At 42.2% G+C, this 22,261-nt stretch overlaps 1 protein-coding gene across 6 annotated transcripts in view; it reads left to right on the top strand.

Annotated features, from left to right (window-relative positions):
* Positions 1–22,261, top strand: part of GRAMD1A (GRAM domain containing 1A) — a 52,482-nt gene that overhangs the window by 12,597 nt on the left and 17,624 nt on the right. For 4 of the 6 annotated variants that reach the window (XM_039325559.1, XM_039325557.1, XM_039325555.1 and 1 more), the window contains 11 exons: positions 958–1,177; positions 2,826–2,846; positions 8,276–8,360; positions 10,297–10,400; positions 10,487–10,582; positions 13,707–13,787; positions 15,212–15,327; positions 15,532–15,727; positions 17,443–17,638; positions 18,993–19,136; positions 20,761–20,879. In XM_039325559.1, coding sequence (XP_039181493.1) covers positions 958–1,177; positions 2,826–2,846; positions 8,276–8,360; positions 10,297–10,400; positions 10,487–10,582; positions 13,707–13,787; positions 15,212–15,327; positions 15,532–15,727; positions 17,443–17,638; positions 18,993–19,136; positions 20,761–20,879 — 1,378 coding nt within the window. Of the gene's footprint in view, positions 1–957; positions 1,178–2,825; positions 2,847–4,515; positions 6,871–8,275; positions 8,361–10,296; positions 10,401–10,486; positions 10,583–13,706; positions 13,788–15,211; positions 15,328–15,531; positions 15,728–17,442; positions 17,639–18,992; positions 19,137–20,760; positions 20,880–22,261 lie in introns of those variants that run through there. The other 2 variants (XM_039325558.1, XM_039325560.1) reach the window with 2 other exon arrangements.

The following is a 22,261-nucleotide window of genomic DNA, read 5'->3' as shown; positions in this document are numbered from 1 at the left end:
AGAATTATCTAATTTACTCAAATTGATATTGCTCCTGCTCTACAGCAGTGAGAATTTCTTTATAATTTGCTTCTCTGCCTTCGGTTCTGAATAGGTATACTGTAGGAGTCTTAATTTCAAAAGATTCCCCGCTATTTGGGGTCCAGGTTTGTTTTCTCTATTCAGCCTGCCTCCCAGGGTTGTCATGAGCAGGAAAAGATGAACAGCATGCTGGCTGGGGAATTCTGGGAGTTGAAGTCCAAGACAACTTCAAGCTACCAAGATTGAGAAACACCTCACAGAAGTAGCCTTGAGTATCTTGGATGGAAGGCAGGATATTAGTATCAGGAAAAAAAATTGTGAAGAGGCTTCACAGTCTGAATATAGCTAATGAAATGTCAGGACTGCACAAAATCCTGTATTGCATTCACACAAAATATTATGTTGGTTAGTACTTGGGGGGTGGCTTAGCATGGTGAACGAATGAAGCCAAATTGTTAATGCAGAACATAGGCGGAATATGTTGGCTGAATGCAGCTCATCTGATGCAGAAAAGGCTGCTGGGTGGGAGCTGTGTTTGTAATGGGAGGTGGGAATGAAGGCATGTCTCGATTGATGCTAGCTCTTTTATTGTTCTGATTCTGACAAGAATCAGAACAATAAATCCCAGCTCTGTTTTTCCTGCCTTAACAGAATCTTGCAAGATTGGAAGTATTTCTCCCCTCCTTTCCTTGTAGGAAAGGATCCCTTGTGAAATACTTCCCGTACTCTCCCTCCCTCCATGGACTGACTCATCTTTTGCATGACTATTATCAAGTCTGCAGCTCCTCCTCCCCTCTTCAAGGTCATTCTCACATCCCTTTACAAACATAGCTTGACATAGGACCTGATGCTGGAGTTGGGGCAAATGTTTGACCTTGCCAGGATTTAGCCTTTTCAACTGGGTCTCATCATGTTCCTTTCCAACTTTCTTTCCAGCAGTGGCACCATCTCTCCGCGCACAACCCCCAGCAACTCTCCATCCTTGAGAAAGCGCCTCTTGCAGCTGCCTGCCCGACCGGCTCCAGAGCCACCCTCAGAGACCATGGTGGAAAAGGGTACCGATAACTCTGCCGAGCGGGGCCCTCCAACACCGGCCCCTCAAGGCAACCCCATCAACTACCCACTCAGTGGGCGTAGCTTTATGCGCAATAACAAGGTACGATTGGGGGAAGATCTGAAGGCAGGTAAAACAATGGTGGAATGGCTTTCTCGAGATCTGACCTTTGAGTTACTTAGCTGATGTGGTTCTTTTTATTTTTTTATTTATATTTCATATTTCGAAACTGCCCATCTCCTTCAGAGGGAAGGGGCTCTGGGTGGCCTACAATATAATATAACCGATACATAAAACAACATAGAAAAGTTAGCTGTAAAATTAAAAAATTACTCATTTCTCACCACCTGGAGACAGCCCTTTGAGATAAGCCAGGTCAGGAAAGAGCCTCTGCAAGAAATACTGGAAGTCTCCTGTGTTGATATAGGCTATAATAATAACAGAATCCTGAACCGTTGACAGCATTTCCCTCTCTCTCTTACACAGTGTGTTGCCCCGCTCCCCTCACACGCACGTACAGCAAGAGTTCTATAGGTGTTTATTTGAACCTCCCAAACAGGTCCTTGGAAAGCACCCCTGTTGCACAGATCTGGATTCCAGGCTCAGTACAGCAAGAGTCACTGGGTAACTGAGTCCAATGGGCACACATGAAATCCAGGAAAGCAGTCCAGGAGTCAAATAGGCCAAGCAAACAAGGCACAGAACTGGGCATGCTGCTCCAGCAACACTGAAGACCTCAGGGCGGGATTAAATAGGCAATAGAGGCGAGGTTGCCTCCTCATGTGTAATCTGGCTGACCTATCTCCTCTCTGCTCCGTGTGTCCTTGGATTGGGAGGGGATGTGGACTCCACCTCCTCCTCGTTGGTAACAGGCGGCAGCTACTCCTGGTCCTTGCCTGGAGCCTCCTGGCCAACTTGCTGAAGCTGTAGCTCACCTTTCTTTGCCCCAGCTGGGGCTGCTCCCTCAGGCTAGCATTCTCTTAGCCCCCGAACCTGACCAATATTTGGCCCCTGACTTTCCTCTGCAGACTCAAACTCACCTGCCTCCTCTGAATCAAATCTGGAGATGAAAAGACTGGTTTCAAAATTACTTTGTCATCACCGATCTAAAAGACTGGTTTCAAAATTACTTTGTCATCACCGATCTAATTGTGGACAGTCGAAACGTGGCAGTTGCTAAACAAGAGCTACCTGTATTATAATCTATACCAGGGGTCGGTAACTTTGGCTCTTTTATGACTCGTGGACTTCAATTCCCAGAATTCCTGAGCCAGCATGGCTCAGCATGGAAACCTCTCCCTGTCCCCTCAGCATGTCTGGCTCAGGAACTCTGGGAGTTGAAGTCCACGAGTCATAAAAGAGCCAAGATTGCCTACCCCTGATCTCTACTGATATAATAACATTTAATGTATTTACTTTCATTTCTTTCTTTTTCTGCTTTTTATTGTTTTTCTTCTGTTTTATTAAAGATTTTTTTCTAATTATTACTCTGATTTTATCTGTTCTGGCGGCCATTTCAGAGCAGAGGCTGAAGAATAGAGGCACTTTTTAGAGACTCAGCTACGGCAGATGAAGTACCCACTCTGGTCAATTACTGTCCCATTCAAGATGTTGCCTCAAAAATCCAAAATAATAAATTCACTACTTTGTTTAAGCCAGTTTTGCAATCGGTCAGGTTTCAAAATAACTTTGGACATGTGTCCTTCCTGCAAAGAATTCTAATTTTTCTTTTCGTTTCTCTTTTTTTCAGAAAATGCAGAGCTGGTACAGTGTAAGTAGATGATGATGATGATGATATTTTTTTTATCCTGCCTTTTTTATAATATATAACTCAAAGCAGTGAATATACGGTACTTAATACACCTTCCTCTTCCTATTTTCCCCACAATAACCCTGTGAGGTGGGCTGGGCCGAGAGTGAGGGAGTGGCCCAAAGTCACCCAGTTTCACACCTATGGCTAAAATCATCATCTCCTGGTTTCTAGATCAGCACCTTCAGCACTACATAAAGCTGGCTGTTTAATATTATTTTTCTGTTGGAGGTTTAAGAATAAAAACTGTTAGAAGCATAAAATATTTTCTTAAAAGCAGAAGTTATAATAATTCACCGATATTGCTTTGCAATATCCCCAATCCATTTTAGTTTCTAACTTAAAAGATTTTACTAAGGGAGCCCTATAGAATGATACCGTGACTGTATGTCCTTTATTATAAAGGACAGTCCTTTATTTCAAAACGCTGGCCTTTAGATTTTAATTTAAATATTCATTTTTGCTCTTGATTTTCCAATATGGAAAAAATAAAGATCAAACCTGAAACTGGGGCAAAAAAGGTTTATGTTCATAATTTTGCTTTATCCAAAAATTAATGGCCACTGTACCTGTCAAGTTCAGTAGAATTCATTGTACTTTTTTTTCACTGGATGTAGTTAGTTTCCTTTGCATGTTTACCCAGAAACTGGCTTCATTGCTGCTTATCACAGTTGTCTGAAAGAAATACAACTCTGAATTTCAGGGCACATTTTTTTTTCCACAGGGCTTTGCAAGATAAGACAGGAAAAAAAATAGAATTTATTTCCTTAATAGATTCCCACTAAGATTTACTGGAAATCCTAGGTGAATTGTTTGGGAACACCACCAATCCCCCAGCTTTTCTTTTAGATTAACTTCAGTACTTTTGACATGGGTTGAAACCCAGAGTGCAAAAGGAGATTTAGAAATTCTTCTGCTGCTGGTGGTGGTGGTGACGACGACTTTATAAATTGATCTTCGTGCCCAGTTTAGATCTGAAACAGACCGTGGTAAATTGCATTTGAGATTGGAAGACTAGCTTTGAAGAACTGTTGCTCGGTGCCACTGAAAGGGTGTCCCACCATTTTGTTTGCAAAGTGGATACTTAACTATTTAGTTTGGAAATTTGGCGTTTGGCCAAATGATCGAGAATGTGTTGCCTGGTGGAGTTTTGTTTGTTAGAAATCAAATCTCATTTAAATAGACAAATCTGACTGAGCTGAAGGGGGGAAGCACCAACAGATATCCTTGTCTAGTTTGCAGTTACAATGGTGAACTTTGTGAACAATCATTGCACTGACAAATGTTTGTAGGTCCATAAAGCCAAGGAAAGCTGAAAAAAGATTACAGGTAATCCTCAATGTACAACAGTTCATTTAGTGACTATTCAAAGTTACAACGGCATTGAAAAAAAGTGACTTATGACCGTTTTCCATACTTAATGACAGTTGTGGCATCCCCATGCTCACGGGATCAAAATTGAGATCTTGGTGACTGACTCATATTTATGATGGTTGCAGCGTCCCGGGGTCATGTGATCATCTTCTGCGACCTTCTAATGAGCAAAGTCAACGGGGAAGCCAGATTCGCTTAACAACTGCAGTGATTCACTTAACAACTGTGATAGGAAAAGTTGTAAAATGGGGCAAAACTTACTTAACAAAGGTCTCGCTTAGCAATGGAAACTTTGGGCTCAATTATGATCGTAAGTCGAGGACTACCTATATAAGCACAGTCATGGCTTCATTTACTGACGGTTTTGCTTAAGGACTTACTTGCCAGTCCCAATTGTGGTCACTAATTAAGGACTACTTGTACATGTAAAATACATCCAAGTAGCCATTGGATATTCTGGATTTGCTTGTTCACTGAATGGCCATCTGATTCACTTAACAACTGCCATGATTCACTTTACAACCATTGCAAAAATGGTTGTAAAATCTAGTCCATCCAGGTGATGCCTCAGCTTAATACTGCGATAACTGATAACTAGAATTCCATGCTCCATTGTGACTGCATGACAAGGATTACCTATAATAATATTTATGTTGATTGATTTTATCATCTTTATAGCCTCTTTTTCAGCCATGTAAGAAAACACACGACTTTCTCCCTGTTGCTTGTGTTATCTGCATAACAAATGTGTGGGGAGGGGCATAGGGGGAGAGGATGTGTCCGATTCAAGATCATCCAACAAGGTTCATGGCTGAGTGTGGATTTGAACTCAAAATAATATTCCATCTGTGAAGGGATGCTCTGGGTTCGGTAATGTAATCACAAAGCAGGCCACCCACATGATCAACCCAGTTTTATGGCATTTTTATGGTGGTCGTTAAGGAAATGCCATGGTCATAAAGAGAATCCATTGTTTGCTGTAGGGTATTTTTGCCAAAACCCAGACATAAATGGCGGTTTGCATCAAAAACATCACACAATGCAGTTGTGTGATTCTGGTGCTGCAAACAGCCATAAATGTGGACTTGTGGACTGGTTGGCGAGTGTCTGAAATGCAGTCAGGCAATTGTGGGGAAGGAGGGAGGGGAATTGGCTGTTAGAATTTTGGAATTCTATCAAGAGTCACCTTGGGGAGGTCTGTCATAGCTTCAAATGGTAACTAAACAACTGGTCATAAATGCAGGATCATCTTTACCTACAGAGGTGATGGGTTCTCCATCTCTGGAGGTCCTTGACAGCCACGCCTCCAGAGAAAGTTGAATTATGTTTCCAGCACATTGCAGAAGATTGGATTGGGTAATCCTTGTGGTCCCTTCCAACTTCACAGTTCTATGATTCGAGTCTACTTTTTGCGATCCTGGTTTGGTTCTGCACAATACTTGGCATTAGATATGCCCTGGGAATATTCCCAGAGGGAAGATGAAAAACGCAGAATATAAACAGGCAGAAGAGTAAATAAACACTGGCCCAGGTTTGGAGCAGAGTTCAACCCTCACATTTGTCTCTGGGACCAGAGTTACAGGCATCTAATTCCACACTGATTGTGTTCACACGGCATGCCATGTTTTAGTAGTTAAGTTTTAATAGTTTAGCATTTGCTGCACAGCGGGTCTGCCCTCTTAATTTATGGCTCAGTGCTTTGAACAGAGGGGATGGTTTCATTCAGGAACCAGGTTAAGTGGGTTGTGTGAATGCAGCCATTCTCATGCTAGGCATGTGTAGGGCTCCTTTCTCACACACACCCTCCCCAGTTAAAAGCAGCCTCCCTTCCAATCCCCTGGATCTTTGAAAGGCAAGGCCCTTCGCCAGGATTACAGATTATGCTTCTGCTGTTTTCTTTGGCAGGGAATAAATTCCGTCTGCGGGCAGGAAATGGTTAAGTGAAGCCTGACACCCTTCTCCCCACCCACCCCCTTTGTTTCCTCTAAGCAACACCCAGGTGCCCTCAGCCAATGGCTGGACGGCGTAACTCGAGCTCTCCTTGGAGGGGGGGGACTCCAGTTGTGCCTTTCAAGGCTCCAGAAAAAAACTTTCCAGACCCCCCCCCCTCTCTTTTTCTGATAATCACCAGTTTCTGTCTAGTTGTCTTTCCCACCCCTCTCTGCCAACAGGATTCCCTGCCTTTGGAAAAACCGAATCGTCTTGTACCTGCAAAGCTCCTTTCTTGTATCTTCAAAGCGCCATTCGGGAGCCAAATTTTCCCTCCAGGCTTTTTCTTTTTCCAAGCTTTTAACCATTCTTTGAATTCTCGTCCTTTGAACTTTGCGCACTGTGGCCTGTCCCACCTTTGTTTTCTCTCCTACTCTTAAAACCCCTTCCTGGGTTGAGCCTACAGCCATCCTCTCCTGTGCTGCTGGCACCCGAACTTTTCCCTTAGTTGGTTCGTTCATCCTTCCCTTCCCCGCCAGCTGCAACAGTTCTCTCCTCTTTGTCCAAAACCATCAGGATGTGGTCTGCAACCCTTTACCTTCTGGATCATGGTTGGTCTTGCTTGCTATGACAAACCTAGGTTTTCCTCACATGCTGCTGGCGGCTGTTTCATCCAGACAAAGTAAGAGATACAGATCTATCTATCTTTCTTTCTCTTTCTTTCTTTCTTTCTTTCCCTCCCTCCCTCCCTCCCTCCTCACCCCTCTCCTTCATAAAACTTCTGGTATTTCTCGTTCACTTTCCCTTCAATTCCACAAATGGGTAATGTGTAGTTTTCCTCCCCTAGAATGGGGTCTGTGGTATGATTACAGGGCTGATAATTGGGGAGGCATGCAGAATTTGTTTTGTCCTCTTCTTTTTAGATGTATGTGTATGTGCTTGAGGGAGGGAGGGAGAGAGGGAGGGAGGAAGGGAAGGAAGGAAGGAAGAAAAGGAAAGAAAGAAAGAAAGAAAGAAAGAAAGAAAGAAAGAAAGAAAGAAAGAAAGAAAGAAAGAAAGAAAGACAATTTTATTAGGTTACAGTGGAATAATGGAGAAGGTGCTAGACTAGGAATGGAGGGGAACATATTCTAGTTCTTCTCAGCCACAGAAGCACCCTGGGGGACTTGGGCCAGGCCCTCCTTGTCAACCCTGTCTTCATCACTGGCTTGTTGTGGGGGGAAAATAGGAGAGAGCGCTGTGTATGCCACCTTTATATTTCTGAAAGACGAGATATAAATCTAACAAGGGATTGAGGCAGCTACTCAGTTCACAATTCACATCCTTGATTTTGTTCAGTACCTATCTTTTTCTCTCTCCTTGAGATAATCAGCCCCTGTTTACTTAGCAAGAGATAATCAGTTGTTGAGTTCACACCACCATATAAACAAATCAACTAAAGTTATAACATTAGCATATTGCATTAGCTTTGGTTAATAGGGGTTTAGTTTTGTTTTTGTGGCTTAGCCTAGTTTATGAATTCGATCTGCATGGCTGATTTCACGTTCAGTATAATGTACAGAATGCAGAAAATGAGTTAGTTTAGTAACCAGCCTCAAGAGTGTTGTGTGAACCTAGCAAAAAAAAAAATACTATAGTGCAGGAAAGACCTATTTTCAGATCTCCCATTATCAAGTGCTGTGAGCAGTCTTGACCAGCTTGTCAGCCTGACCCATCTCACAGGATTGTGGTGAAACAAATGGGGAAATGTTAATATGCTATTTTAATTCCTTGAAGGAAAGGCAGGAATAATTTCTTTTTAAAGCTAATAAATAGACATAATCTCATTCTTTTGGAACCCTTATCTTCTTGGTGAAAACATTGCTGTCAGACCCTGTAACTAATTTCTTCCCTAGAGTCCACTTCTAGTGGTAGAAGTGGCTATAGGTCTTCTCTGATTTGGGTGTTTTGTGAAGAAAGGACCTAGTCCAGCAGATATGACTATGTTGATTGACAAAACCATCTGGAGAATGCCAGGCTGGAAAGGCAGGTTAAGCTGAAGGTAAGGAGACCATTTCATCCTAAAGCCTCTGTTTATGTATTGGCAGATGTTGAGTCCCACGTACAAGCAACGCAATGAAGACTTCCGCAGGATCTTCAAAGGCTTGCCTGAAGCTGAGCGTCTTCTTGTAGGTGAGGCACCAGAGGAGATGAGGGTTGGGAATGGCCTGGGCTTGGATCTACTGTAAATTAGGGGTCCCCAACCCCCAGTCTGTGGACCAGTACCGGGCTGCGGCATGCTAGCAACCAGTCCACTCAAACAAGCAAAGCCCCATCTGCAGGATGCAGGCAGCACACAAAACCACACCCCCTCCGGTCCACGGAAAAACCTCTCTCCATGTAATCGGTTCCTGGTGCCCAAAAGGTTGGGGACCTCTGATCTAAATAACAGAGTGGATGAATTGGGCAAATAGGATCACTTGCAAGGGTTAGAGACTTCATAATGGTTGGAACTAGCTATGATATTCTGTGTGACCTCAATGGAAGGCTAAGTTGGACTTTGAAGAAGCAGGAGAGAAAGGGTATTGACTCTTTGGGATTTGGAGACTCCAACTTTGGAGTTGGAGAAGATCTCTGAGAATACCACGGATAGCCAAGAAAACAAATGGACCTTCAAACAGCAACCCAGAGTTCTCACTCAAAGCAGAAGTGACCAGGCTTAAATTATTCTACTTTGGACACATTGTGTGAAGACCCAGCTCTCTGGACAAGGTTGTAAAGCTGGGAAAGAGGACAACCATTAGTAAAGACTCAATTCAAGTGGTGATGGCTGCATGCTTGGAAGACCTGAAAGACCTAGTTAGGGGCAGATCATCCAGGAGAAAATCTACCTATTGTAGTCGCTAAGAGTTAACACCAGTTTGATGACACATCACTCATCGGTGACTGCATAAAGATGGTGCAAGATATTGGGAGAACAACTTTGGAAAGTGGGGGAAATTATGAAACTTAAGGGGGAAGAAAAACCTAGTGTTTTTCCTCTTATTTCTTTCAGTTTGGGGGCTGGATGTCAGCAGCAATTTCTGTGGGTAATTTCCAATCTTGGAATGCTTGCCACTTCAGAGGTTTATGATGATCTTCAAATAGCTCAACATTCCAGAGGGTAGCACTTAAAGCAAAGGGGGGAAAAATATAAGGAGGGCAAGAATTGGAATTATCATGTCTAGATATGTTTTAAATGCCTTGGGTTTTTAAAAGCACTGGTGGTTTGTAGTTGTCACAGCTATGTTTAGCACTCTTTTTTTTTTTTAAATGCTGTCTATCTCTGGCTCTCAGTTACAAAGTCCACTGCTGCAATTGTGTAACGTGCAAGATATAGCTGGTTTTAGCTTTGGCTAGGATAGTGTTTTGGGTTTGGTGGCATAATATATTGCGTGTTGATTTAGTTTATAGTTCAAAGGGTGGGACATAACCTTAAAAATGGGTTCCCAAGTAGGTTAACCATACTGTGTGTGAGCATAGCCAATGTACAGGTAGGCCTCAATGTATGATTGGTTGCTTAGCAACCATTCAAAGTTACGACTGTGCCCTTCAAAAGATACTTACAACCCAAATTTGAAGTTCCAATGGCTACCCCACCGCCCCTGGGTGGTCACATAATTGCATTTTGAGCAACTGGCAGTCACATTTACAACCATTTGCAGTGTCTTGCAGTCTTGTGACCACAATTTACAGTGTTTTGTTTTGTTCTCCCCCCCCCCCCCCGAAACTGATTTTTTTTACCTCTGGTTTCTGTCAAAAACTGCCCATTGTAAACAATTGGTTCACTTAAGAATAGCAGCATTTGCTTAATGGCCACTGCATCTGCTTTACGACCATGCAAAAAAAGGTCATAAAAATCAGGCATAGTCATGTGATGATCCTCTTTTAACTTACAACCCTAATTCCTGGCTCAGTTGCAGTCATAAATTGAGGATTACCTGTATCTGAAATAAAAATGTCAGAAGTTTGATTAATATTTCTGGGCCTGCAGCCCCCTTAGTACCAGGCTGCAAGGATAATTTCCCATTTTAACTTCTACTTTCTCCATCTCCCTTTCCATGCCCCCTGATATCTCCTGTCTCCTTAGATTACTCCTGTGCGTTGCAGCGTGACATCCTCCTTCAAGGTCGGCTTTATCTATCGGAAAACTGGATCTGCTTTTACAGCAACATCTTTCGATGGGAGACCACGGTAGATGCTCCATCTGGGATTCTTTCTGGTTGCTTTTAGCTCTGCCTGTCACTGCCTCTAACTTCTGTGTTGACTTTCCATGATAGATCTCCATCCAGCTCAAGGAGGTGATATGCATCAAGAAGGAAAAAACTGCCAAGCTGATCCCCAACGCAATTCAGATTTGCACAGAGTCCGAGAAGGTGAGATCAAGCCTAGGGATTGATGTTGTCATTTCCAAGGTATTGCATTTTATAATTTGCTAAAAAAAAAGGGCTCCAGTCTCTGATTTTCTTCATGTGTTGCAAAAACTGCGCTTTCTTTGTCATCTGTCATCGGGTTATCTGTAGCCATCTCTACCGCTGAAGCAATTTGAAGCTGCACGAATCTACTTGCCTGTTGTAGAAAAAAAAAAACTCGCAAAAGTGGAATAAAAATAAATTAAAATAATCATAAATGGAATAAAATTAAAATAAACTTTAAAAGTTAAATAAAAATAAAGTAGACTAGAATAAAAGTAGAAAATAACTTTAGAAGTGGGGGGCTTATACTTGGACTGATTGCCTGGAGCAGTGGTTCTCAACCTTTTTAATGCCGTGACCCCCCAACTGGTCGTAAGTCGAGGACTACTCAACCGGTCGTAAGTCGAGGACTACTCAACTGGTGCAGCACCGTTTGCAGAATGGGACTTTTGGCGGGCTCAGCAGGGCAGAGACAGCCTGGACAATTCCTATTGGCTTTTGAAAGCCAATAGAATTAGACTCTATTCAAGAGTGTCTATTCTATTGGCTTTCAAAAGCCAATAGAATAAAAAGGAGTAGCACAGCTAAGGAAAAGGGGGGAAAAATGGCGGACTGCGTTGTTTGGCGACCCCCGTGAAATGGTCGTTCGACCCCAAATGGGGTCCCGATCCACAGGTTGAGAACCACTGGCCTGGAATCATCTCTATGTGAATTGGCAGCCATATAAATAAATAATAAATAAACAAATGGGTAGCAATCCCCCCTCCCCCTCCTTATTTTTTAAGGTGTGGGGCCTTATTTAGCTTTTTTTTTTTCCCCAATGAGGAAATGACACAAAACAGTCACTTTATACATGAGAACAGGGCCAAGATTTTCCACTGTGGAAAATTTGATTTAATCTGCATTACTTCTATTCTAGCATTAAAGGTTCCCTTTCATTATGTGTATATTTTCTGACTCAAAACCTCCTGCGAGAGTTTGCTTCCTGTATTGTGACCAGAGACGATTTTGAGGACTGCAAAATTCAGAAATGGATGGCTGCAAAGTGCCCCAGCTAATTTTATAAAATGGCTTTTTCCTGGATTTGGCAGAAATCTGCAATATCCAGGATTGAATCTGGATCTTCAGTTGGGCATTAAGTGGTGGAAACTTCCCATCCTTGTTCTAGATCAGTGTTTCTCAACCTGGGCAATTTGAAGATGTGTAGACTTCAATTCCCAGAATTCCCCAGAATAGCCATTCTGAAGCTGCACATGAATGCTCAGTGCCACTGAGAAAAAAATATGGTGTCTGAGGCCCAACCAAAGGATACCAGCCTTTCTCTGTCCCAGCTTCCTTCTCTCTCTTCTTCATTTTTCAAAGTGTTGGGGGCACACGATGGACCTTCTGCACAGTGTAAATACTTGAATAGATTTTACCCATAAATCTGGGTTATCTTTCTTCCTAGAAAATGTTGCAATCCTGTGCAAGAAGAGAGAGCCTAACTGTCTTGTTGTTGACTGTTTCTCTTCTTTCTCCTGTCTGCCTATGGAGATTCTCAGTCATCCAGGTCATGTTTGTCCCAAAGATGCTTTTTCAAAAGGCAACTGGACCTTTCTTTGTTTTTTCCTTGAAGATGTTTCGCTTCTCATCCAAGAAGCTTCTTCAGAACTGGAGAAACAAAACATCTTCAAGGTAAAAAACAAAGAAAGGTCCATTTGCCTTTTGAAAAAGCACGAGTTCTCCCTGTCTCATTCCTGCCCTAGACTTCTTACATTCTTCTGCTGGCATCTTTGCTGTGCAAGGGTGAGGTCTTTATCTCAGGGGCATCTCCTCCTGATTTATGGCCCTAATCAGCAGGGCAGCGTCCTAGAACAGAGAAAGCACATCAGGTATAAAGAATTCCAAAGCAAAATGGGTGTGTCCCTATCTCTAGAGTGGTTGTAGAAAATCATTTTACTGCTCCATTTAATGTGGAGCCATCCTTTCTTTGCAGAGTTTAATGACTTATGGCTGCACACTTTAGAGAAAACAGTGCACACTTTGCAAGTGCCTTTCAAGATAAGCACATCCAGGAAGTCTGTTAGATTGTAATCTTCATCAACAATTGTGGTTAGACAGCCAGGGAGGGCTTGTAATCTTTAAGATCACTCAGATGCCTCAGATGTTTCCTTCTGGTATTGAGGTTTGCAGTTTGAAACAGCAGAGCCCATTTCACAGAAGCCTATCATTATTTCTGCCTGGGATCATTGTAATCTTTCAGTCTATTATTCATGCAAGAATGCATTGCACAATCTGTACAATGCATGTTATGAGGCAAGAAGCAATTTCTGAGAGTCGAGAATATGGTGATCTGCTGGAACAGTATTTCTCAATCTTGGCGTCTTCATTTTACGTGGACTTCAATTGCCAGAATTCCCTATTTCATGCAGTTGGCAAAGTTGAGAAACACTGCTGAACTATATGTCCCAGCAACCATGTGGCGATAATATAACTGCTGCTGGGGGATGCTGGGAGTTGTAGTTCAGTCATGTCTGGAAGAGCAACACTACATAGATAAAGGGTTATCTACCCACCTGTGTGAATAGCAGGAACAAAAACATAGATTGTCTCCTGGAGATCATCTGTGATGAGGGAATATCCCTGCAGCTCCATAATCAAATGTGCATATCCAGGTGAATAAATTCTAGTTCCTCTGTCTACCTTCCTTCCTTCCTTCCTTCCTTCCTTCCTTCCTTCCTTCCTTCCTTCCTTCCTTCCTTCCTATTTATTTACCTACTATCTACCTATTAATTAAATCAATCAGATTCTCTGCAGTTCGCAGTAAATAAGACCATGAAAGAAAGGCCATCCCATTGAAAGATCAATTGAAAATATTAAAGCACAACAAAAGATCTTAGTAAATCAATATCAATCAAGTATGGGTGTCCCCTTGCTCATCCTAAGCCCTCCAAAATAGTTAACATTTTCAGAAAGCAAGTTTCTTTATGTCCCTGAGAAAGCACAGCCTAAATACAACATACAAGTGGAAGCAATGAAAGTTCCCAGCAGTCAAATTTCTTTTGGGAAGGCCAGTCTTAACATTGTTCTTCTTTGTGGTTCCCAGCATTTCTTCACATCCTTCGGCGCCCGTGACCGATGCTTCATGCTAATTTTTCGCCTTTGGCAGAATGCACTTCTGGACAAGGTAGGAACACATTGGGGGAGAAGCCACCTCGGATTTGCCACAACTCAGTTCTCAGAGTGGTGGACTAGATTTGATCACATTTCAAGGTTGTCTGTGGAGATGGTCAGTCATCCAGGTCACGGTTGTCCCAGAGGTGCTTCTTTAAGAGGCAACTGGACTTTCTTTGTTTTTCCTTGGAAGACGTTTTACTTCAATTCTGAAGAAGCTTCTTGGATGAGAAGTGAAACATCTTCAAGGAAAAACAAAGAAAGTCCACTTACCTCTTGAAAAAGCACCTTTGGGACATGTTTCAAGGTTTTTCACCTGTGGCTCCTATATACTGACTTGATTAGCTTTGATACACCCATAGAAACAGATACACCCACAAATGAGATTCAAACATGATGCTTAACCAAGGAGACAAACTTTCTGATCCTTTAGATACGGTTGAAGTACAATTTCCAGCTTTCCTAGAAATTGTGGCTAATGGTGAAAGATGCTAGGATTTATAACTTGGGGCGCCATAGGTTGCCTGTTCCAAACCATCATGTTCTTTCTTGGTTCTGGCTTAGTGTCAACCAGATGGAGAAATGTATTCCATAGGAAGACTAGAATTATACTTTTTTTGCGATAGTCCTCATGCCTTAAAATTGTCAAGTTTGGGAAACACTGGGCTATTGTAATAGAAACCTGCAGGTCAGATTGCATTTTACTCATACCCCGGGGAATTAAGGGGAACCAGCCTTTTTCTAATACAGGTAATCCTCAACTTACCACTGTTCGTTTAGTGACCATTCGAAGTTGAGAAAGGTGACTTATGACCGTTTTTCACGCTTATGACCGTTGCAACATCCCCATGGTCATGTGATCAAAGTTCTTGGCAACTGACTCATTTTATCAGTCTCAGTATCCCAGGGTCATGTGATCCCCTTTTGTGACCTTCTGACAAGCAAGGTCAATGGGGAAGCCAGATTCACTTAACAACCATGTTTCTAACTTAACAACTACAGTAATTCACTTAACAACTGTGGCTAGAATGTTTGTAAAATGGGGCAAAATTCACTTACCAAATGTTTCACTTAGCAACAGAAATTTTGGGCTCATTTGTGGTTGTAAGTCGAGGAGTACCTCTACTTCCCACCTTGCTGGACTTAATGCATGCTTCTTCTTCTGCACTTTCTGTGGCCCTAATAGTTTCTAGTTTCCTTCTCCAAAGTCATCTCCATGGTTCCCTACACTTAATAGGTTGCATGAATGCAGCCATTATGTACTGAAAACCATAGTTTATGCCATTGGGCAATATGTGAACCCAGTCAATTATAGCTTGCTCAGCAATCCACAATTGAAACAGATGTTGACTTATGGTCATAAGCTTTTCAATAGCTGTGCTATATGCCCACTTCTTCGTTTCGTCTCTTAATGTCGTGTTCTTCCATTGCCACCAGACGTTGCCCCCACGAGAACTCTGGCACATTGTCCATCAATGCTACGGTTCTGAACTTGGCTTGACCAGCGAAGATGATGATTACGTTTCTCCCATTGATGATCTCAACGGTTTGGGGTGAGCATCCACTGTCCTGCAGCTGGGACAGTTTTCTCCTGGGTTAGGGAATGGAACTTGTAGCCATACCTCTTAGCTGTCTCTTTGCCATCTGCCCGAGATGGTGATCAGCCTTTCTCAAGGTTGATCCTTCCATAAATTAGCCTTGCTGGTTCAGAAGTCTCCTTTTAAATCTTCCTCTCTTTTGTCTTTGGATCACAACAGAAGCCACAAAGAAATTGGAGATGATATCGACCTGACTGAGCTGGCTTCCCGCTGCAGCACTGACCTCAAGCTGTTCACCAGTCCCTTGCTGGACAAAAGGGACACCAGTCACAGCATCAGCTCGCTGGCCAGCAGCAGTGATGGGACCACATCGGTGAGGATAGGGGATTCAGAAGACAGCTGGAATGTCACGAAGGTCCATTCCTAGATTTTGTACCCATAAGAACTACTTGTCCTACAATAATGCATGATAAGCTGATTGCAAACTTTTCCATTCTCCTCTTAAAAATTACCTGCTCCACATAATTTCCTTTCCCCTCCCTAGAAATCTCGTTTGTTTTGCATATTTCAATGCACTTATTTTATCATCTATTTGTAGGTGGAGGGAGGAAAAAAAAAAACCACACCGCCAAATTTCAGTAGTATAATCTTGGAAATTCTTTGGAAAGTTGCATGATGTTTATGGGTTGCTATCTCCCAAACCTTGTCCTCTTGGGGTTAAGTTAAAGGATTTAATAGATAATACCTGTGGGAAAACTTTTATGTAGCAGGATTGGATCACTGAAGAAAGATGGAGGCTTACTCTCCATAGTTCCCAGGGACAGGACATGCAATATTAATGTTCAGAGTTAACAGCAAGCCAGATTCCAATTGAATGTTAAAAAATATATAGAATCATTAGCTTGAGATAGGCTTCCTTTCATTGGATGTAATTCAAAGGGCAGCTAGATTGTGATTTATCAGAGATGTTGTAACATGGATTGGTACCAAAGTCTAACAGCCATTTCCAACTATAAGATCCTGTGGAATACCTTGAACAGAGGTCAAATTAATCTCCACCTGCTTGTGAAGGACTTTATCTGAATCTTTGAAATATAGGAAGGTAGTGTAGATTGGTCATTATGTTCAATATTCCCCAGAGAGGTGATGTATCTCTAAAGAAAAGTCTTTTTTTTTTTCTAGTTCCACCTAGAAATGCTAGATATTAATTCTGGAACATTTAGTGTGCAAAACACATGCATTAACAGTCTAACTAACAGTCTCTACACTTGGGTGCAGTGGAATAAATGCCTTTGAACTATTAAAAGACTCAGGTTAAAATACTACAATTGTTCCTTTGCTTTATAAGTATATATGTATTGCATGCCTATCCATAACTTAAACATTGCAAACAACAGCATAAGACTATTTGATAATAATGTCAAAGACTTTACATCCAACCCTCAATTTTAAGTAAAAACAAAACAAAAGCACATGAGGGAAAATGGGAAGCTCTCCCATTGTTTAAAATACTTTTTGAGCGGAAAGTAATTCTGTTTGATTTCATCCCTCCTAATAAAAGCCTTTTTCTCAGGCTGCCCAAACAGGTGAAATTTTCAATTCTGCTTTGACTATCAAGGGTATTTTTTAAGATACCTGGACTAATAATACTCCAGTACATTTACTCTGTGGTTGTTTTTCAAGTGAGTCTCACAGATTTGGGTAATGTCCAAGGGTATTTCAGAATCCTTAAAAATGAAGCTGATCTGTTGAAGCACATCTGGCTAAAATGGTTTTATGATTTTAACTCCTGCAACTTACAAAAGGAGAGAGATTTTAGTTCTGAAAATTATTTACAGCCCAATGCAGGTCTATTTAGAAATGAGTCCCATTGAATATTGTAAAAGGACTTTTTCAGTGTCCCTGTAACTTCAAACAGTCACTAAACAAATGGTTGTAAGTCAGGGACTGCCTGTATTACCTTCTGCTGCATGCTTGGTGACAAGAACATATAAACAGCAGATATTTTGGCTGATATCTCATTGGCTGTCTGGATGCTGAATGTCAAATTGTGGCCAAATGTGTATTTTAATGGAGCCAATTCCCAAAGCTCAGCTGGCTTGAATCTAATGCCGACTTGCTTCCCCGTAGCTGGCGGAAGATCCGGAGGATAACACTGATAGCCAAATGGATGCTTCATCTAGCCACACAGTGACCTCAGCCACAGAGCCCCCTCCAGATGAATTGTTGCAAGGGCCTGCTGTGTCCCCCCCGGAGGGGGACCCACCTCCCAGTGAAGAGCTCCCCACCGACATGAGCAATTCCTCCTCTTCCACGCAAGATGAAGGTGAGGGTAATCTTCATCCTGCCTGAATTCTTCCGTAATTTTAGATTAGGACAGTGATGGTGAACCTTTTAGAGACTGAGTGCCCAAACTGCAACCCAAAACCCACTTATGCATCGTTGAGTGCCGGGTGGGTGTGGCCCATTGACTGGGCGTGGCCAATTGGGTGGGTGTGGCTGCAGTGGTAATTCATATTCATATTAGTAAAGTTGGAAGGGACCTTGGAGGTCATCTAGTCCAACCCCCTGTTTGGGCAGGAATCCCTACACCATTTCGGACAAGTGGCTGTCCAGTCTCTTCTTAAAAACTTCCAGTGTTGGAGCAATTACTGCTTCTGGAGGCAAGCTGTTCCACTGATTAATTGTTCTCACTGTCAGGAAGTTTCTCCTTAGTTCTAGGTTGCTTCTCTCCTTGATTAGTTTCCACCCATTGCTTCTTGTCCTGCCTTCAGGAGCTTTGGAAAATAGCTTGATTCCCTCTTCTTTATGGCAGCCCCTGAGATATTGGAATACTGCTATCATGTCCCCCCTTGTCCTTCTCTTCGTTAAACTAGACATAACCAATTCTAGCAACCATTCCTTATATGTTTTAGCCTCCAGTCCCCTAATCATCTTTGTTGCTCTTCTCTGTACTCTTTCTAGAGTCTCAACATCTTTTTTACATCGTGGTGACCAAAACTGGATGCAGTATTCCAAGTGTGGCATTACCAAGGCATTGAAGAGTGGTATTAATACTTCACGTGATCTTGATTCTATCCCTCTGTTAATGCAGCCTAGCACTGTGTTGGCCTTTTTGGCAGCTGCAGCACAATGCTGGCTCATATTTAGGTGATTGTCTACTAGGACTCCGAGGTCCCTCTCACAGTTACTACTATTGAGCAAGGTGCCACCTATGCTGTACTTGTGCATTTGGTTTTTCTTGCCTAAATGTAGAACCTTGCTTTTTTCACCATTGAATTTCATTTTGTTAGTTAGTGCCCAGTGTTCAAGTCTGTCCAGATTCTTCTGTATCTTAAGCCTGTCTTCTGGAGTGTTGGCTATTCCTGCCAGCTTGGTGTCGTCTGCAAATTTGATGAGTTCCCCATCTATCCCTTCATCCAAATCTGCAAGATCTTTTTTTTCCCCCAAAAGAAGTTGAAATTGACTGATTGAACCTTTTTTTCTTTTTTCTTTGCACATGGCGGCAGAGGCCTAAAGCGAAAAAGTTTTATAAAACCCAGCTGAAGACCTAGGACTGGGGCGACGGTGTGCATGCCCGCAGAGAGGGCTCTGAGTGCCGCCTCTGGCACCCATGTCATAGGTTCGCCACCACTGGATTAGGAGATCTAATCCGACATCTCTCATTCTCCTTTCTCCAGCTGAAGTGGAAGCCTTCTTCAGAGACTTGCCAGGGCGGCTCCTGATCAACGCCGTGTATCATGTTGGTGCTGAGAGGCTGCAGCAAATGCTTTTCAGCGACTCCCAGTTCATACACAGCTTTTTGGATCAACGCAAGTTCACAGGTAAGGAGGGCGAAGAAACTGTTTCAAATGATATCCTCAGTGGACATTCGGGAGCAAAGTTCAGGCAGGAGTTGACATGGCAAAAAACGAAGGACACTGCTGTTTTCTATCTATTTTAATGGATTAACTTAGACTTCCATAACCTGGTCTCCAGCTGATGTATCGAATAAATATTTGGGAGGCTTTTGAATAAACAGCCAACTACAAACTTCCTTGACTGAGAGAGACATGACCTTCCTCCTTGCCAGTCATACTAAAAAGCCTAATCCATAGTCTCTTGGAAAGAAAATCTAAAAGTCTTCACTTGAACGTTCCAAAGGTGCTATTTTTTGAAAGACAACTGGACTTTGTTTGTTTTGCTTGAAGACATTTTGCTTCTCATCCAAGAAGCTTCTTCAGCTCTGAATTGAACTGAAGAAGTTTTTTGGATGAAAAGCGAAACGTCTTCAAGAAAAAAACAAAAACAAAGAAAGTCCAGTTGCCTTTTGAAAAAGCACCTTTGGGACAACCATGACCTGGATGACTGAGAATCTTCACCTGAATGTCCATGGAGGAAAATTGGTTTCAAAGAGGAAATAGTTCAGCCGCTGGAATTCTTTTATGTCCATCCAGCTCAATCAGTCTTACAGAACAGATCCTAGAATTGTGCTGGAAATTATTGTTTTCACTTTTAAGCAGCTGTCAACCAATTTTGGAACTGCTCCTGGCATGGCTGTTGTCTGTTGCTCCTACTTTTGGTAGGCTCCACCTTGGGAGATATTGCCCATCCCAGATTTAAGTCAACTTTTTAAATATCTGGATCCATATATCTATATCCATATCCTTATCCATCATATCTAACTCCCGTGAAGGTTACAGCAAGTGTGACTGATGATGTTATAATATAATATTTCCAGATAGGACATGGGCAAACATTTTGGTCCTTTTCACTATATTGGGTGAGTTAAGATGCAAACAGGGCAACCATTTTCCCTCAAAATCTTCCCTCACAGCAAGCCAAATCCCCAGGCTTAAATCCCCTCCCCCAATCCTAGAGGGCTCCAACAACTGCAAAAGGGGTGCTGGGAGACCCCTCACAAGCCATAGATTGCCCACAGTTGAATTCATCTTTTCAGTCTTATGATCCCTTTCATTTTCAGTTCAAAGTTAATGGTTGTGAGAATGGATCATAGTTCCTCAGCAGAGCAAAAGACCTCAGTTAAACTGGCTGTTCCCTGGGCATTTATAACAGGTAGCAACCCTTTGAAACATTGAGTCCTGCCTGATTTTTATGTGCATTTTTTTTTTTTTGCTGGAAGCCATTTATACTAAAGCCTTGCAACCTTCAAAGATAACGGGTGTCCATTAAATTCAAATCTGTGCCTGCTTTTGTCATTTGCGTAATTACATACATGATGTAAATTGTGTGGGCTGCAGTAAAACCTTGACTCAATGAACTAACTTCCATTAAAAAAGAATGTAGAGTTTGAACAGAACATGTGTTCACTGTATCCAAAGCTCACTAAATGTGTTTATCAACTAAGACTTTACCGTACCATTTTTTAAAAATATTATCCTGATAATATTTCAATTGCCACTTGGTTTTCTTACCCTGTCCCCAACTTTTCTTTCTCCCTCTTCCTAGATGTTGCACTGAGTTCATGGAGCGGAGACAGCAAGTGTCACCAAAGCCGCGTCATTACCTACACCATCCCTATCAGTAACCCTTTGGGCCCCAAGGTTGCACCGGTGGTAGAGACCCAGGTATGGAAACCGGGTTCCTAAAAATATGAAGAGGGACAGACAGCAGTGTGCTGCAGCTGCCAAAAAAGCCAACACAGTGTTAGCCTGCATTAACAGAGGGATAGAATCAAGATCACGTGAAGTATTAATATCACTTTATAATGCCTTGGTAAGACCACACTTGCAATACTGCATCCAGTTTTGGTCACCACGATGTAAAAAAGATGCTGAGACTCTAGAACGAGTACAGAGAAGAGCAACAAAGATGATTAGGGGACTGGAAGCCAAAGCATATAAGGAAAGGCTGCTGGAATTGGGTATGTCTAGTTTAATGAAGAGAAGGATGAGGGGGGACATGATAGCAGTCTTCCAATATCTCAGGGGTTGCCACAAAGAAAAGAGAGCCAAGCTATTCTCCAAAGCACCTGAAGGCAGGACAAGAAGCAACAGATGGAAACTAATCAAGGAGAGAAACAATCTAGAACTTAGGAGAAAGTTCCTGATAGAACAATTAATCAGCGGAACAACTTGCCTCCAAAAGTTGTGAATGCTCCAACACTGGAAGTTTTTAAGAAGAGACTGGACAGCCATTTGTCCAAAATGGTATAAGGTTTCCTGCCTGAGCAGGGGGCTGGACTAGATGACCTCCAAGGTCCCTTCCAACATTATTATTATTATTATGGATCATCGCACAGTCAGCCAGATGTTCAGCCTGGATTTGGCATTTTGTCTACCTATCGAGTCCTTACCCAGGACCTGGGATAGGCAGATGCGGATGTTTGATGGTATTGCAGGTATCGTCACAGGATATTATTATTATTATTATTATTATGGATCATCGCACAGTCAGCCAGATGTTCAGACTGGATTTGGCATTTTGTCTACCTATCGAGTCCTTACCCAGGACCTGGGATAGGCAGATGTGGATGTTTGATGGTATTACAGGTATCGTCGCAGGATGGAAGCAGTTCCTAATAAGGCCGCCTTTTGCAATTGACTAATAGCGAATTTGTCAATGCCAATGGTGTTCAAGTGGTGCTCCAGTTGTTTTGGGATTGCACCCAAGGAGCCTATTACTATTGGTACTACCCTTGCTTGCTTTTGCCACAGTCTTTCTATTTCTATTTGTAGATTATTATTATTATTATTATTATTATTATTATTATTATTATTATTATAAGGTCATGGTATTTTGATCCATTGGCTGGCCCGGTAAAGATAGTCCTTGACTTACAACAAATCATTTAGTGATCATTCAAAGTTACACAGGCACTTGAAAAAAGCGACTAATGACCCATTTTTCACACACTTACAACTGTTGCAGATCCCCATGACCAGGTGATTCGGATGCTTGACAACTGACTCATATTTATGACGGTTGCAGTATCCCAGGATCTTGTGAT

This window comes from Crotalus tigris, unplaced genomic scaffold (assembly GCF_016545835.1).
Source record: "Crotalus tigris isolate CLP2741 ecotype Arizona unplaced genomic scaffold, ASM1654583v1 scf7180000024338.4412243, whole genome shotgun sequence".
In the NCBI taxonomy this organism is placed as follows: domain Eukaryota; kingdom Metazoa; phylum Chordata; class Lepidosauria; order Squamata; family Viperidae; genus Crotalus; species Crotalus tigris.
The sequence above is the reverse complement of the archived record's forward strand: the minus strand, read 5'-3'. Positions and strand labels throughout refer to the sequence as shown.